The sequence below is a fragment of the Theropithecus gelada genome, chromosome 14, assembly GCF_003255815.1.
Source record: "Theropithecus gelada isolate Dixy chromosome 14, Tgel_1.0, whole genome shotgun sequence".
Taxonomy (NCBI): Eukaryota; Metazoa; Chordata; class Mammalia; order Primates; family Cercopithecidae; genus Theropithecus; species Theropithecus gelada.
In genome coordinates, this window is record NC_037682.1 from 3375427 (window position 1) to 3390801 (window position 15375).

The 15375-nt window shown below is 47.8% G+C and overlaps 1 protein-coding gene across 5 annotated transcripts in view; it reads right to left on the bottom strand.

The window, feature by feature from the left end:
• Positions 1-15375, bottom strand: part of OSBPL5 (oxysterol binding protein like 5) — an 80085-nt gene that overhangs the window by 19402 nt on the left and 45308 nt on the right. For 3 of the 5 annotated variants that reach the window (XM_025357004.1, XM_025357006.1, XM_025357005.1), the window contains exons 6-9: positions 14341-14544; positions 13440-13524; positions 1418-1592; positions 918-1110 (exon numbers count right to left, since the gene is read on the bottom strand). In XM_025357004.1, the coding sequence (XP_025212789.1) occupies positions 918-1110; positions 1418-1592; positions 13440-13524; positions 14341-14544 (657 nt within the window). The remainder of the gene's footprint in view (positions 1-917; positions 1111-1417; positions 1593-13439; positions 13525-14340; positions 14545-15375) is intronic. The other 2 variants (XM_025357007.1, XM_025357008.1) reach the window with 1 other exon arrangement.

Below are 15375 nucleotides of genomic sequence, written 5' to 3' on the forward strand. Positions count from 1 at the left end.
AGCCACGGCCTTGCTCTTGTCTCGCCTCCCGGATGAGAATGACAAGATCCCAGACCACAGAATCCTCTGTTCCTGACAGCATCCACCCCAGAGGCCGGCTTCCTCAGCCTGCACCCAAGTTGCCCAGTGGAAGCTTAGATCCTGTGATTCCTTCCGGACTCCCCTTCCTGAGGCGCCCACGGTGCCCAGGGCCACACGAGTTCTCTCCAGCTGCGGGGAGTCAGCCGCCCTGGCTGTTCAGCCTCAGGCATGCTCTGGGGACACTGCCGCCTGCCCCCTGCCTTGGGCTCGTGCACCGGCTGTCCCTCTTTTTGGAACGCCATCCTCCCTCCCGTCACTCACATCTTCAGAAAGAGCCCATGGCCCGGCTTGCCTCCCTCACCCACTCCCCAGCCTCGTCTTGTGTTTGTGGGTTTATCGTCTGTGTTTCCTGCTGCCCATACACTGGAGGCCCAGGCCCAGGGCCCAGGTCTGTCTCGTTCACGGCTCTCCCAGGGCCCCAGGGGAGCACCAGCTGTGCAGGGGCCTGTGAGCATAGGACTCAGGTCTTGTATGCCTTCCTCTGTGCTCCCCCAGGAAGTGGGGCCACCCACCAGATGGGGTCAAGGGCCCCTCCTGAGCCTCCTGTTCTCCCATCAGCGCATTCCAGCCCGAGGAGGGAGTTGCCTGTTTGCAGGAACCCCTGCCCCATCCCCGCATCTGCACCCCAGCAGCCAGCAGGGCAGCCTCTTTGGAAGAGGGGAGGAGCCTATTCACCTAAAAGACAGCTCCTGAGCTCACTGCCAAGTGATGGGGACAAAAGCCGCCTCCTGGGCTCTGCGTGCTTCCCTGAGGATGAGGCATGGCTACCTCTGCTTCCAGAATGAGGGGCCGAGGCCGGGGAGATGCGTGGGGCTCCTGGCTGGGGGGACTCTCACCTCCCCCAGCTCCTCCTGGACCTGCTCCACATACGTGGTCCCTCTCCGCGCCGGGACCCCAGGGGTCTCTGACTGGTCGCTGCCACTCTCCGTCTTCCGGCTACGTTCCTGGGTCTCGGTATCTGACTCCTCAGGGTTCTCTCTCTCCGACTTGTCTGAGAACGCGTCGTTCTCCAGGGAAGACCCGTTCAGCCTGGAAGGTGGATGGTGCCAGTGGGTCCGTCACAGGTGAGACCCCAGCACACGCCTCCGGGCCGCCCACCCCTCGCTGCTTGGTGCTTCACATACGTTCCTGCCTGTCATCACCTCCACAACCCACATTTGACACGATTAGCCCCATTTTATAGAGGAAGAAACCGAGGCTCCCAGGGCACACGGCAGTGAACACGTCCCTGCCTGCAGCCCGTCAGAGCAGAGGCTGGGGCCGTCCTCTCCCCCTCTTCCTTGCCTACAGGGAGATCCCATGAGTCAGCACGACCTCGTGCCCTCGCCGCACTCACGGGAACAGGTCTTGGTCTGGGTGGACGGTGGCCGAGGTTGGCAGCCCGCAGAGCGATGAGGGTGATGCGTCTGGCGAGGTCCCTGGCTCCCCGTCTCGGCCCGGCTTGCAGGTGCCCAGTCTCAGCAGGCTAGAGCAGCGCAGGGCCAGCTCCAAGGCATCCAGCCAGCAGCGACCTGTGGGGGACACGGGGTGAGCAGGCCCCACCCCCACCTCTCTATATCCCCCATCCCCCAAGGAGCCACCAGGAGGTTCCCCTCACTCTGACTCTTCAGGGACCCACCCCCTCCATCCCAGACCCACCCCTGCCCCTGCCCCAGCAGGGACACGCCCTCTCTTCCCGCCCCGACATCCAGCTGCAGATTGTGTGGGGACAGACATCGGGAACCCCTGAAGATTGAGGACTTCCCAAGCAGGCAAGCCCGGCCTGGGGACAGGTGTGCCAGGGGAGGCAGCCCTACAGAGGTGCCTGGGGATGCTCACAGCACGTCCCCACCCATCTCCACCACCCACATTGCTGACAAGAGGTCGGCGTAAGTGACCCCTCCAGGTCACAAACCCAGGGTAGGAGCCAGCCTCCTACCCTGACAGCCACCCACAGGTTTCTGCAGGTGGAGTCAGGAACGAGGGTCCTCCCTCACTGGGAAGCACTGGTGGGGGTCCCACCTGGAGTCCAGGGAGGAGGGTGGGGAAGTCTGAGGAGGGGTTTGCACACCAGGGAGGAGCCCTGCTGGAGGCCACCCAGAGGCTCTGTGGGTAGTGGCGGAGCAGAGGCTGGTCAACAGCTGGGCACCTCCAAGCCCTGCTCTGGGCCCTGTGCCCTGCTGTCTTCCTAAGCAGGGTGACAGCACCACCTGAGGCTCCTCCTGTGGGGCATGTGTCCATCTGGGTGACACCGGTGTCCCGGTGTGATTACTAACAGCGGCCCTTGCACTCAGAAGAGCATCTTGTGGTGGCCTATGACAGGTCACACTATTAATAAGTTTTTTTTTTTTTTTGGTTTGTTTTTTTGAGATGGGGTTTCACTCTTGTTGTCCAGGTTGGAGTACAATGGCACGATCTCTGCTCACCGCAACCTCTGCCTCCTGGGTTCAAGCAATTCTCCTGACTCAGTCTCCTGAGTAGCTGGGATTACAGGGGTGCGCCACCACACCCAGCTAATTTTGTATTTTTAGTAGAGATGGGGTTTCTCCATGTTGGTCAGGCTGGTCTCAAACTCCAGACCTCAGGTGATCTGCCTGCCTCAGCCTCCCAAAGTGCTGGGATTACAGGCGTGAGCCACTGCGCTGGGTCAGTAAGTGTGTTTTTTGTTTTTGTTGTGGTTTTGAGATGGGTGTCGCTCTGTCACCCAGGCTGGAGTGCAGTGGGGTGATCTCAGCTCGCTGCAACCTCTGGCTCCAGGGTTCAAGTGATTCTCCTGCCTCAGTCTCCCAAGTATCTGGGATTACAGGTGCCTGCCTGTAATTTTTTTTTGTTTTTAGTAGAGATGGGGTTTCACCATGTTGGCCAGGTTGGTCTCAACCTCCGGGCCTCAAGTGACCTGCCCACCTCGGCCTCCCAAAGTGCTGGGATTACAGGCGTGAGTCACCGTGCCTGGGCTATTAATTAATGTTATTCAAAGAAAGGCTTCTGGGGTCACACCAGGTGGGAAGATGGGGCTGAAGAGCATTGAAGGCGGTTCTGTGCCTCTCTGAGCCTCTGCCTTTTGGAGCTCCTGGAGACAGTGAGTTTCTCTCCCTCACTTTCAGATCCACGAAATCCTGCTCTTGTGGAGCATCCCAGGGTCCAGGGTAGGGAGGGGTCTGCCTAGACAGTGGCTCCTGGGTCTCTAGAGCTGCCCTTCTCATTGGGTTGGAGGGATAGCTAAGATCGTGCTGGTTCCATTGCAGGCTTGGTTGGTGCCAGAGCAGCCAAGCCTGGGCTGAACACCAGGGTTGGGGGAGGGATGGCAGTGGCTGGTGGTGGGGAGCTGGAGGGGTCACAACTGCCGAGTTGGCCCCAGGGCCTGAACATCTGTGCTTTGTAGCTGCCACAAAGGACTAGACATCCTGAATATTACGCATCCTTTGAAGCTCATTCCGAGACCTCTTCCTCCTCTTCCTGGAAGCCCACCCTGATACCCACAGGGGCTGGGGACATCCCTCATCCCGGATGGTGGCCCCCACCCTATCAGGGGCTCAGCTCATGCCTCAGCCCAACCTGCCTTATCAGATGGTTGGTTATCTACCTCACCCAGGAGCACAGAGGCTGTGGGCTACCCTGTCCATCCCAGGGCCTGCATGGGACCTGGCACAGAGTCGGGGACTCAGGATGGCCCAGGAGGAAGCACGGATCTGGCACCTGACCACCAGGGGTGATGTGGCACCAAGACTCCAACCTGACAGGCACCAGAGCCCTGTGGTCAAGGCCAGGCTGCTTTAGGTCTGCACCACTGGTGGGATGGGAGCCCCTCACCCTGCTGCTCTGGGAGGCACCAGCTGGGGTTAGAGGAGGTGGAGCAACCACATTTACCCAGAGCAGCCACTGGAGGGTGCGGTGGGGCAAGGCCCCAACCTCAGGTTAGAGGGAGGCACTGCCAAGAGGGAATCCCTCCAGGTGCAGGATCACCACAGTCACAGCTGCCTGAGCGGCCACTCAGGGCACACCAACAGCGTGCAATGCACTTGGCAGTCAGGGAAATTCACATTCATGTCCAGGCTCTAGCACTTTCTTGCTGGCAGTTTGCCTGTGCCTCAGTTTCCTGATCTGTCTAATGTGGATGATAACAGTAGAACCTGTTGGTTCAATGGTGCCTGGTGTGAAAGAAAAATCTTGGGCCCCTCAAATCCCTAAGCTAAAGGGAAAAACTCAAGCTGGGAACTGCTTAGGGCCAACTTGCCTCCCATTCTATTGGAAGTCACCCCTCTGCTCACTGAGATAAATGCATATCTGATTGTCTCCTTTGGAGAAGCTCATCGGAAACTCAAAGAAATGCAATCATCTGTCTCTTATCTACCTATGACCCGGGAGCCCCCTCCCTGCTTGAAGTTGTCCTGCCTTTCCAGACCCAACCAATGTTCATCTTACATATGTTGGTTAATGTCTCATGTCTCCCTAAAACCAAACTGTGCTCTGACCACCGTGGGCACGTCATCGGGACCTCCTGAGGCTGTGTCATGGGTGGGCGTCCTCAACCTTGGCAAAATAAACTTTCTAAATTAACCGAGACCTGTCTCAGATTTTCGGGGTTCACGTTTTGGTATCCACTGAGGGATTCTGAGTGGAGATGCCCCTGACTTTTCACAAGTCTCCTACTGGTGCTTGGTACTAGCTTGAGCTAACTTTATGGCTCAAACCAGTAAGACAATTTGCTGAGTCCCGGAAGCACCCACCCCAGAGAATCCCTGATCTCTCAAAATGTGGCCGAGATCCAAAGTTTACTTTGCTGTACAACTTCTCTTTTTGGAGTTTTACTTGCTTCCAACACAACGAAGGCAAGTTTTTCCTGCTTCTATGACAACGGAAGGCAGGTAACTCCTTTATGGAGTTTGAGCTCGCTTCCAATAGGGAAGATGAGATTTGTTTGTTTTGTTTTCCTGCTTCTAGGACAGTGGAGAGCAGTTTTCAGCCTGAGACCCATCCCTAGGTAAGTAACTGAATTGTGGTTTGTCTTGGCTAAAGTTAAGATTAACAACCAGCTGGTCTTAACTTCTCCTCACTATTAGAGCGCTCAGTAATCACAGAAGTTGTGCGATGGTTTGTTTCGCTTAACTGTTTTTTTGTTGTTGATTGTTTCTGTTTTTGTTGTTTTGATCTTTATCCCATTGAACTCTATCTGGCTTGATCAAATCCCAAGGAAGTTCCAAATTATGGGGAACAAGGCCTCTGAAGTGGCTAAATTACCCTCCCCGCCACACACACAATGGTGGTGTGATGGGGGGAGAAAAATGGCCAGCAAAAGGAAAAAAAAAAAGAGGAAAGATTTTGATTTTTGACTACTAAGGGGCTTTATTGATATAATAATGCCACATTTTCACTAGCCAGGCCAAACTGAAAGAGTAATGACTGTACTTCTGTGTCCTCATTAAAATTGGTCAGTTGAAATATGGAATGAGATTTAAGCCGGGTGCGGTGGCTCAAGCCTGTAATCCCAGCACTTTGGGAGGCTGAGACGGGCGGATCACAAGGTCAGGAGATCGAGACCATCCTGGCTAACACGGTGAAACCCTGTCTCTACTAAAAAATACAAAAAAGAACTAGCCGGGCGAGGTGGCGGGCACCTGTGGTCCCAGCTACTCGGGAGGCTGAGGCAGGAGAATGGCGTAAACCCGGGAGGCGGAGCTTGCAGTGAGCTGAGATCCGGCCACTGCACTCCAGCCTGGGCGACAGAGCCAGACTCAGTCTCAAAAAAAAAAAAAAAAAGAGATTTAAAAAGATTTTTTTAAAGAAGCTCAATGGTTAAAAGTCAGTTTAATGAAAAGCTAACATCCAAGATGTGTGTGTGTGCATGTGTGTGTGTTTGTGTGCAGGTGTGTGTGTGCGTGTTTGTGTGCGTGTGTGCATATGTGTGTGTTTGTGTGCAGGTGTGTGTGTGCGTGTGTGTGTGCAGGTGTGTGCGTGCATGCGTGTGTGTGTGCATATGTGTGTGTTTGTGTGCAGGTGTGTGCGTGTTTGTGTGCAGGTGTGTGTGTGCTTGCGTGTGTGTGTGTGCATTTGTGTGTGTTTGTATTTAAGAGATCTTCATGTTTTTGTTTTTGTTTTTCTCCTAGGACCTTGTCTTTTTTTAGGCAAAAGGTTTTTTTCTTCTCAGTTGACTGAATTCTGTTTTCTTGATTTACTTCTGCTGTCTCTCCTTTCTCTTGCACCCTCTGCTGCGTGGGGGACCTAAAATAGTTTACAGTAGCCTGGGGTTCCTTAAAGAAAATGGAGAAGGCGCCAGACTCCCTCTGGGGGAGAAACTTGCTTTTTCTTATGAAACCCCAAGAATGTAAACAGACAAGTTTGTCTCAGCTCTTAAACTGCTTACTTTTGTATTGTGTAAGCTCTTTTGTGTTTTCTTTTTGACTAAAATAGTTATTGCAACAGAGGCTACTCTTGGGTTTTTAAGGAAGAGTGTGGTTTAGACACTTAGAAATGTCTTTGTTTAAAAACTTTTTTTTAAGTGCACTATAAAAGCATTACGTAGTCTAACCTCATAATAATTCTCCCTTTTTGGAGACCCAGGATTCAGTGTGGGCTCTTCCCAGAGCTCAGAGATCCAGTTAAATGATAGGTAGTCCCTACTAAATAAAATTGGTCTCCTAATGCAATACTATGATAGACTTCTATAATTTTGTTTGATTTGGCATCCATCTTTAGTCTCACTCTAGCACCACCAGACTTTTTCTCTCTGTACCTTATGATGCAAATTTTGCTATTTGACTTTCACCTGAGTTGTTTCCTTTAATATGCAAATTAAGGCTATTTAGCTGACAATTGCCTAGGGTTGTGAAACAGGTTCTCAAGAATCTGAAAGTCTAAGATAGGAAAAAAAAGTTTTTATAAACCTATAAAATGTACTTCTATTGGCATGCCTAATATGTCTATGTATTTCTGTGTTGTGTACACAATGTTTCACTACTGAAAATATATAAAAGGGCTCTAATTGGCTTAAGAAAATAAATGCACTTGAATCAAATACTTGATCAGGAAAAAAGAAAAGATGAGTCCAGTGCTTTTTCAAGTTTATGTAGCTTAAGTAAAATCTTTAATGAGTAAGCTAGCTTTAAAATTATTGGTAAAGTAATATTAGAAATGTCTTAAGAATTGCCAGCATACATTTTTGTTTGCATTTATTAATCAAGCAATTTCATACTTATCCCTGCCAAACACCATAGGTGTCAAAATTTGGCATAAGAGTTATGAAACTACAAACCCAGCCCAAGACAGAATGATCTTTGCTTGTGTAATCTTTAATAAATAAGACATTGGTGGCTGGGCACGGTGGCTCATGCCTGTAACCTCAGCACTTTGGGAGGCTGAGGTGGGTGGATCACGAAGTCAGGAGCTCAAGACCAGCCTGGCCAATATAGTGAAACCCCGTCTCTACTAAAAATACAAAAATCAGCCAGGCATGGTGGCAGGCACCTGTAATCCCAGCTACTCGCGAGGCTGAGGCAGGAGAATCGCTTGACCTGGGAGGCAGAGGTAACAGTGAGCCGAGATGGCGCCACTGCACTCTGGCCTGGGAGACAGAGCAAGACTCTGTCTCAAAAAAAAAAAAAAAAACAACAAACATTGATATTGGTTTAATAAAAATAGCTACATCTTAAATTTAGTAAGATTACCATAACTTCTAATCTGGTGGCTTTAGGTAGTCTAGTCCACAGGCAGTAAGGTTTATTTTGAGAAAGACTGTTATAGTCTTTGTTTCAGCTAAACTATAAACTAAGTTCCTCCCAAAGTTAGTTCAACCGATGCCCAGGAATGAACAAGGACAGCTTGGAGGTTAGAAGCAAGATGGAGTCAGCTAGGTCAAATCTCTTTCACTGTCTCAGTTATAATTTTGCAATGGTGGTTCCATAATTTAAATAATGACAATTGCAGTTTTTATAAATAATCTAGGTAAATGATTAAAATAATTAGATGAGGCCAGGCGCGGTGGCTCACGCCTGTGATCCCAGCACTTTAGGAGGCCGAGGCTGGTGGATCACAAGGTCAGGAGATCGAGACCATGGTGAAACCCCGTCTCTACTAAAAATACAAAAAGTTAGCCTGGCGCGGTGGCGGGCACCTGTAGTCCCAGCTACTCAGGAGGCTGAGGCAGGAGAATGGCGTGAACCCAGGAGGCAGAGCTTGCAGTGAGCCGAGATCGCGCCACTACACTCCAGCCTAGGGGACAGAGCAAGACTCCGTCTCAAAAAAATAATAATAATAATAATAATTAGATGAATGTAATAAGACAAATACTTGCAGACAAACTCATCATAATTTAGAATTTAAAGTTAGATTAAATAATAGATAATTCACTATTTGGATATTTTCCAATAAAAATATATTTGTAGGAAAACATACTTTCTAAGAAAAAGTGTGTCCTTTTTAAAACGATGAACAATTTTTGCCTAATTCAAAGCTTATTTAAAGGTCACGTATAAAACAAAGTAAAAGGAACCAGGAAATAAAATAGTAAAAGAGATGTAAAGAAAGTTACAAAGAAGTTTTTTTGGTGGGGGGTAAGAAAGTTTAAACAGAAATAATTTCATATGAGAAAGAATCTTGTGTGGTAAATTTAGTCCTAGAGTAAAATGACTGGTTGTTTAAGAAAGAGGGATGTTCAGGACAAACAAGAAAGTCCAAGTATGTCATGAATGATCTATGTAAGTCACAATAAGAGGATCTATTAAAAAAACAAAACCTTTTATACGATCAAGTTGTCTATGACTAAAGGGAAATTATAATGGTCTTCCTAGATATTGGGTTTGATGTAAAAAAACAGTTATAGACTAAATAATTGGTTAGAACAATGACATTTTCTTAAGGGGTTGATTTACTCTTAATCAATTACAAGAAATTTTAATTTTTAAATTTTAATCCAAAGTTCAACTTTTATTGTATCTTGCCAGTTTCAGTTTTCTCTTCCCTTTTAAAAGGTACAAAATAGTAACCCTTCCCTTCAACTCATTTTCAGCTCATATAAGTTTTGTTTTCCTCCTCAGGTTCTGGTTTTTTTTTTGTGTATGTGGCCTGATGCTAACAATGTTTTCTTAAAGAAAATGTTTTCTTCTAACATAATATTCTATACACTGTAGAAGGTATTTTCTTCTGCCTTTTGGTAAGTGGCCTAACAGATTTTATGTTTTATCAAAATAATTCCTATGCCATTATTATTAAGTTTGGTTTGCTTAGGAAAACCTGAGATTAAAAAATTTGTTTTAATCAAGGTTATTACATCCTTGTATCTTCTTGTATGTGCTTTTAAAATCCCTGTGACATCAAGTTACAGGGATTTGACTCGTGGGTCTAAAAAGAACACCAAGTCCTCCTAAGTTTTAAACACTGACAGCAATTAAAGCTTCATCTTCAGGCCTGGTAGAAGATGCCAATCAAAATAAACCACATTCCTGAGACACGGAAATTAAAACTCTTCAACTCCTCAAGACCCAGAGACTACCCCAGAAGAGGTAGGCATGTGAGACTGTAAGGGCTGACTTTGAGAGATAAAATAAGTTCAGTTTCTTGGCCGGGTGCGGTGGCTCACGCCTGTAATCTGTGGATGGCATGAACCCAGGAGGTGGAGCTTGCAGTGAGCTGAGATTGTGCCACTGCACTCCAGCCTGGGTGACAGAGCGAGACTCCATCTTAAAGAAAAAAATAATAAGTTCAGTTTCTCTATAAATTAATCATTAATGTCAAAGACACACTGATGCAAGACTGGCATATGGGCCCCTGTGTCAGATAAACAAAGTTTTCATGAAACAATAACTGACTCCTTAATAAAGGTTATAAAGGCTTATGGAAGTTATATCTTATGATCAAGATGAAAGTTTTATAGACTGTAATTTTGGAAAATAATTTAATTGGCTTCATGATGTTATTAGGGCTTATTGTTTGGAAAACTAAGTCTCCTGTCTCAAAGAATGAAGGTTTTTGCCTTTCTAAAAAAATCCTTGAGTTATCACTTTGTTCAAATGAATGATTCTACAATGACTTGTAATCCTATTTTGTAATATCAAGTGTTTTAAACTTTTAATATTTGACAAACTTTCCAAAATCAAATTATAAATTATATCTTTTTCTAACCTAATCCTTTAAGATATTATTAATAGGTTCCCTAAAGTCCAAAAATGACATGTTTGGCTTTTATTTGGTATAAAAATTATACACGAAGCATTGTCAAAAATAAAATGGTGTTTGGTTTTCTTTGGGCTGTATTTATATAAATATGTTATTGGTATGTGTTCCAAAATTATGGGAAACTCCTATAATTCTGATATGACCTAATGTACATTATCAGTGATAATTATAATTGTTACGTTAAATTACCTTGTGCCACAGAGGTAACAAATTTCCTTGTCAATTATGTCTTTGACTATGGCTGCCCTAAAACTTTTTGTCATCCACAGACAATCGTTGTCTTGTTTTGGTCCTCTTTAGAAGGTGGTTTTATAATGGTTTTATAATCAGCTATAAAACTTCAGCTAACATGGTGAAAGCCCATCTCTACTAAAAATACAAAAATTAAATGGGCATTGTGGCGGATGCCTGTAACCCCAACTACTCGGGAGGCTGAGGCAGGAGAATCGCTTGAACCTGGGAGGAGGAGGTTGCAGTGAGCCAAGATGGTGCCACTGTACTCCAGCCTGGGGAACAGAGCGAGACTTCATCACAACAACAATAAAGAAGTGTGAAGTAATCTTTTTGACTTTTTGCTTAAAACATTGCTGATCCTTTGTTTTGTTTTTCAGAGTCAAGAAAACTTGAAGCTATTTATGGCTTTTAACAATTGAGTAAAGTATACTCCTATGAACAAAATTTGGAGCATATTTGTTTCTCTCTACCTGATTTTTACAGAATTTGGAAACTATCTGTGAGTATTCGTAACTTATGACAATGTAATTATTTGCATAAGTGCAATAAGAATCTGTTTTCATTTGTAACAGGACACAATTGGAGAAATGGGTTCTTTTACCAAGGCTTTGCCTGGAATGATGTGCTTTCCTTTAAGGACTCAAACTTGACTTATGGAGCCAATGAAAGCCCCTTGGAAAAACTGGCCTCTTACCTCGTCCACACAGTCCCTGACCTGTGGTAAGTAAAGAATGTCACTTTCTGACAGGCCCAGGAGCTCCAAATTTATCTTGGAACCTCAAGAAGATGATAATTCACCCAACTTATAGGCATTTCATGGCACAAATCCATGACTGGGCTCAGTTTTTAAAAAGTCTTATCTGAGATTCCTTCTATGGAACAGAGTTCTATCAAAGACAATTTAAAAGCCTATGGAAAAAATAATTACTCTTGCTGCAATGTATAGAAATAATTAGTCCAAGTATAATAAAGCAAACCAGTCCTACCATGATTCGTCCTTAGTTAAAATGGGAAACTGGAGAGAAAAAAATGTGTTTCAAAATCTATAGTACAGCTGTTGTTAGATTCTATTCTTTCCTAATGTTTTTCAATTTTTGTTATTTTCTACAGTTTGGACGAAATTCTAACTTTTCTTGGCTACAAGTCTTCAAAATAATGTTTTCAAATTTTTTCCTTCTTTTTTTTCCCCATTTTTCCAAATTTGGAGTCACTGAAGACTAAGCTGCGCTTTCTTAAAGCCCTGCAAACTGAAGCTAGGCAACTTAAACTTCAGAAGAAAATAACAGCAACCTATTACATACATAAGCCACTTTCATACCTGCCTCCTGATGTATGGACTTCAGAGTAACGTGGCCTATACCAATTTCCCAGGATTGTTCTTTTGTTTGTTGTTGTTTTTCTCCCTTCCTCCCCCTATTTTCTCTTCATAGGACACAAGACTTCACAACCTTCTAAAAATGAGCTTTCCTAATAACTTGGGACCTCCGTGTGTAAGAATAAACCATCTTAGCCATGAGAGATCAGGTGGAACCTGAGACCAGAGACTCGTTTTCTTCTAAAATGCTTTCTCCAAAAGATTTTTAAAAAGAAAAAGGGGGGAAATGTGAAATGAAAATATCCTGGGCTCCCAAAATCACGAAGCTAAAGGGAAAAGTCAAACTGGGCACTGTTTGGGGCCAACCTGCCTCCCATTCTACTCAGTCACCCCTCTGCTCACTGAGATAAATGCATATCTGATGGCCTCCTTTGGAGAAGCTCATCAGAAACTCAAAGGAATGCAACCATTTGTCTCTAATCTACCTATGACCTGGAAGCCCCTCCCTGCTTTGATTGTCCTGCCTTTCCAGACCGAACCAATGTTCATCTTGCATGTGCCGATTGATGTCTCATGTCTCCCTAAAATGTATAAAACCAAACTGTGCTCTGACCACCTTGGGCACATCGTCAGGACTTCCTGAGGCTGTGTCACAGGCGTGGCCTCAACCTTGGTAAAATAAACTTTTTTTTTTTTTTTTTTGAGATGGAATCTCCCTCTGTTGCCCAGGCTGGAGTGCAGTGGCCTGATCTTGGCTCACTGCAACCTCCACCTCCCGGGTTCAAGCAATTCTCCTGCCTCAGCCTCCCGAGTAGTTGGGATCACAGGCACCCACCACCATGCCCAGCTAATTTTGTATTTTTAATAGAGACAGGGTTTCGCCATGTTGATCAGGCTGATCAAACTCCTGACCTCAGGTGATCCACCTGCCTCGGCCTCCCAAAGTGCTGGGATTACAGGTGTGAGCCACTGCATCCAGCCTGGCAAAATAAACTTTCTAAATTATCTGAGACCTGTCTCAGATGTTTGGGGTTCACACTGGCATGTGGTTGCAGCTCAGTAATTGTTATATGAGTGCTTTTATAACGTCACTGGGTTCTCATACCATTGAGGCAACAGGTGTTTTTATTTATTTATTTGTTTTAAGATGGACTTGCATTCTTGTTGCCCAGGCTGGAGTGCAATGGCATGATCTTGGATCGCTGCAACTTCCACCTCCCGGGTTCAAGCAATTCTCCTGTCTCAGCCTCCTGAGTAGCTGGGATTACAGTCGTCTGCCACCATGCCTGGCTAAGTTTTGTATTTTTCAGTAGAGTTGGGGTTTCACCATGTTGGCCAGGCTGGTCCTGAACTCCTGACCTCAAGTGATCTACCTGCCTCGGCCTCCCAAAGTGCTGGGATTACAGGTGTGAGCCACCATGCCTGGCCTTTGACAGGTGGTATTTTAATGTCATGTTTTACTCATGGGGAACTGAGGCTAGGAATGGGGGCTCTGCGAGTGCAGGCCTGGCTCTGAGCCAGACTCATCCTGGCCAGACTTCAGGCTGCCCCCAGGCAGTGGAAGGGACTGAACTGGGGCCACCTGTACCTGGGCTACAACCTCAAAAGGGGGCCCACTTCAGGTGGGGGCATTGGAGAGAGGCGCAAGCTGTCAGGCACTTACCATCTGACTCGGAGGCGGCCCTGAAGATCAGGTAGCTGCTGGGCAGGGGCTGTGTGATGGAGCCCACGCTCTCGCCTTTGGGGCCCTGGAGAGAGAGGATCTGGGTGTCACCCAAGGCAACACCCAGGGCCAGCTACACAGACAGGTCAGGCAGAACCATGCGGACCCACACCTGGGACCACCTGGATACCCCCAGGGCCATAGGGCCACCAGATGGGACCAGGCACCTGGCCAGGTAGACACATGGCTGCAGAGAGACGGGTAGGTGAGGGAGCTCTGTCCCTTTTCTTAGCTGGCAGCTCTGCCCTCAGCTTTCCAGCTCTAAGCCTCCCAACTCGGGGTGGCCAGAATCAGCAAATGCACATCCAGGATGCCCAGTGATGTCTGAATCCCAGAAAAACCATGAGTAGCTTTTTGGTCTAAGTATTTCCCATGCACGACTGGGGTCAGACTTGTATGAAAGAACCCTGATGTTTCGCTGAAATCCAAATGTAACCAGGTGTTCTGGGTTTCTCTGGTTTCCTACCCATTAGACCTGGCAGGGCAGCCCCGGGTTAGGAGGGGTGAGGGCCGGGAGCTGTTCCTCAGCCACCCCTGGGAAGTGGCTACTATTCTCCCTCCTGGACAGCAGCTGGGTGAGAGGCTGGGGTGACCTTGCTGCCAGCCAGCCACCTCCTTGCAGCCTACTGTTTGCTTCACTTGGAGGACCAGTGACCACATCTGATCATCATCCCCCCCCACCCCACCCCCCACCGCATGTGGGGCTCAGAGAAGGTGAGAGACCTGCCCAACGCCCCCAGGGGGCCATTTAGCTGGCTGGCTCCACCCTCCACTGAGGCCCCAGGAATGAGCCCCTTGGCCCTACGGGGCCTCTATCTTCAACCCCGTCCCTCTGCAGCACCTTCACGGCCCAGACGGACTGATCCAGCGGGTGGAAGAGCTTGAAGCAGAAGCCGTCCTTCTTGGAGGGCCGCTCGATGAGCTCGCAGCAGTGCAGCAGCACCGTGCCCACCCACTGGCCCACCTTGGGCGTCTTGTAGATGAGCAGTACCCCCGGCTTCAGCACACACCACAGCTTGGTCCAGCTCTTCAGGGTGCCACGGATCTGCAGGGAGGGTGCCGGCGTCAATGCCCACCCTCCGGGGCCACCACCCCGGGGGGCATCTTGAGGGCTTGGCGGGGAGCCGGGCACAGACCAGAGTGGGCTGCTGAGGTGTGCTTCTCTTCCCTCACTCCCCCACACCAGCTCAGAACTCACCCTTTCCTTGCCCCCACTCCCTGGGGTGGTGTCCTGTGTCTGTCGCATGCCCGAGCAGGGGCCAGGCCACGGTGAGCAGGGCCCCAGGACTCAGAGTGGAACTCGGGGCAGGGTCCTCATTTAGTTTTTAAAAGGAACCCATGTGTTATGGTGAATGCAAAGAAATATGTGGCAGCAAGGACAAATTTACTTGTGAAGGTCATGTTCAAGGTCAAGGCCCTTAGGGAGGAACCAGCAATGAGTGGCGTGACTATTGTAACTGGCAGTTTTGTAAACTCTTTTTTTTTGAGACAGTCTCTGTTGCCCAGGCCAGAGTGCAGTGGCACAATCTCGGCTCACTGCAACCTCCGCTTCCCAGGTTCAAGCGATTCTCCTGCCTCAGTCACCCGAGTAGCTGGGATTACAGGCACCCACCACCATGCCGGGCTAATTTTTGTATTTTTAGTAGAGATGGGGTTTCACCATTTTAGACAGACTGGTCTCAAACTCCTGACCTTAGGTGATCCACCCACCTTGGCCTCCCAAAGTGTTGGGATTACAGGCAGGAGCCACCGCGCCTGGCCTGGCAGCTCTGTAAATTCTGAAAGTAGTTGTCACTTCTTTTCTCATTCTGAATACTCACTTTTGCACCTAACTTTTGATTCATAATTTTGGTATGTGGGTAGAAGGAGCCCACAT